General features: G+C 37.8%; 1 protein-coding gene across 3 annotated transcripts in view; it reads left to right on the top strand.

Moving 5' to 3' along the window:
• The window catches only part of LOC138051653 (uncharacterized), a 55,624-nt gene that overhangs the window by 44,124 nt on the left and 9,000 nt on the right, over nucleotides 1–2,500 (top strand). For all 3 annotated transcript variants that reach the window (XM_068897901.1, XM_068897903.1, XM_068897902.1), the window contains one exon: nucleotides 1,300–2,087. In XM_068897901.1, the coding sequence (XP_068754002.1) occupies nucleotides 1,300–2,087 (788 nt within the window). The remainder of the gene's footprint in view (nucleotides 1–1,299; nucleotides 2,088–2,500) is intronic.

The following is a 2,500-nucleotide window of genomic DNA, read 5'->3' as shown; positions in this document are numbered from 1 at the left end:
TTGAGTCTGAGATTGCGATAAAGTGAATATGATGTTAATAATAATAATAACAATAATAATAATAATAATAATAATAATAATAATAATGATAATGATAATAATAATAATAATAATGATAATAATAATAATAATAATAATAATAATGATAATAATAATAATAATAATGATAATAATAATAATAATAATTGTCATTGGTTTGATTGGGACATGTGCACCGAGAGATGTGTGAAATTTCTGGGCTAAGACTTGTTCCCACAGATCAGCAATATCATGAAAGATACGTGGTGTATTTGTCATTTAGTTGTTTAAAATTATCTAAACAATTATTGGTGAACAAGATGCAGTCATTTTTGTGACGTAACAAGTTACCACGGCAACAGAAAAGCCTTGCAAAAACACCTTATATTTTGGCTTCAGTTGCTCATTCCTGAAAAACAAACTAGGTGACCCCAATTTTCTATTGCACAAAAGTGATCAGCAGGCCAAGATGAAACTCTCTGCAAAGTTTAAAAAATTCTGGGGAGCGGTTTCAGAGCTACGTTAAATTTTCAATTATTTAAGGTGGCTCTAAATCCGCTCCACAGAATTTGTTTAAACTTTGCAGAAAGTTTCATTCTTGCATGCTGATTACATTTCAGAAACAAAATATGGAGGTCACTGAGTTCGTTTTTGAGATGTGGGCAGCTAAAGGCAAAATATGGGGTGTTTTTGCGGGGCTTTCCTGTTACCACGTTAAGTTCTTACGTCACAAATAAATGACCGAATCTTTTTCAGCAATAATTAGTGTTTGATATGGTACCATAACATTGCTGTTAAGTGATAAATTGTTGTAGTGTCAATCCTTCTGGTAAGAACGTTTCAAGTGTTGAAACTGGTTTGAGCCACCTTAAATTCTTTTCATTTTAGCCAATTTTGGGGGCCCATGTGGCACCATTAATCGAATGCAGCTTCATAGATTGATATCGTTTGTTGCTGGATCATGTGGAATTTTCTCAGATTTGACTGCAATTGAACGCGATATACCGCAGTTCACAGATTGAGCAATAATTATTAGTACAGTTTGTTTCCTTGAGGCGTGGTACATTACATACACCAAGGAAGAGGAAACAGAAAGATAGTATGGATACTGTAGGTCTCAATAGCTGCATACGTGAAATACTGCCTTAAAAATGAAGGATCTTAATGACTTTTCTTACTGCAAGAGGAACTAGTTTTCAAGATGAGGACAGTCTCAGTTGATTTATCTGACCACCGGCCTCTTTCACAATGAAACATCTAAATCACCACTTTTCTTTCCAGAAGAGCAGCCGTGGAGAGAAGGTTGAGGACCAAGAAAACCTGGAGCTGCCGTCAAATGAGGCTGAATTATGGTCTTATATGGACCAAAAGAGCGAGATTGCAGTGGAGGTGGGAAAATCCAAGGATGAAGGGCCAGTAGAGAAAAGCAACGAATTAGAGTTAAATATCGATACTACGACCATGCCAAGTAATGTCACTGACCTAGTTGTGCGTTACTTGCAAGATCTCCGACTGGAAGATGACGTCAAAAAAAAAGAAGTGATTTTAACTCTGTGGGATTTTGCCGGCCAACATCTTTATTATGCTGCACATTCCGTGTTTCTATCTCAGCGAGCAGTTTACGTCTTGGTGTATAATCTCAATAAAAACTTGTTGGCGGAAGCAGAGCACCGTTGCAGACAGGGAATTACTGAGATTTTGTTGGATAATTTTAACAATGAAAGCAATTTAGATAATTTATTGTCGTGGCTGGTTTCCGTGCACAGTATTCGATCCGTTGCTGTTGATGCTCACAAAAACCTCGAGAATGAAAATAAGAAGTTGCGGTATCTCCGACCTCCAGTGATTATCGTAGGAACTCATGCCGATCAGCCTTTCGAAGACGTCAACACCACGGAAAAGCGCATCAAAGATAGAATTTTAGGCAAAGAGTACGCGAAGCATGTCAAAACGACATATTTTGCTGTTAACAACACGGCTGAGAACGACGAAGGCGTCCAAAAGTTGCGGCAGAAAATCATGGAGGTTTTGAACAATGAGCCATACATGGGTGAAAAGGTGCCGCTTAGGTCAGTATGGTGTCGATCTTTTTTCTTTGATTTTGCTAATCTCGGAATAGGGAATAAAAATCTCCATTACCATTACCAAAAGTCGCTGTCTTTTTTCTTCAGATTTCGAAAGTGTTTGAGTTTCTATCATTCATCGAGGCAGTTTTAAGATTTAGTGTAATTTCCAGTCAGACTTTTTACCATGTGGGCATTCTTTGTTTTACTTTGCGACCACTATTTCTCGCGTTTAGAATTGATGGCTTAAGATGAAAAGAGCTACAGTAGATCAAAGAAAAAGGACGTCAGTCAACCTTTTAGGTATGGAGTGCGCGTAGTGTAAGGGATATCGCTCCCGCATTGCATCTTAGCGCCCTGGCTTCGAATCCCAACTCGGTGCGCTCCAAAGTTCACTCAGTTTTTCATCCATTTGTGAT

This window comes from Montipora capricornis, chromosome 6 (assembly GCF_036669925.1).
Source record: "Montipora capricornis isolate CH-2021 chromosome 6, ASM3666992v2, whole genome shotgun sequence".
Lineage (NCBI taxonomy): Eukaryota > Metazoa > Cnidaria > Anthozoa > Scleractinia > Acroporidae > Montipora > Montipora capricornis.
Note: the sequence above shows the minus strand (reverse complement) of the source record. Positions and strands in the feature narration are given on the sequence as shown.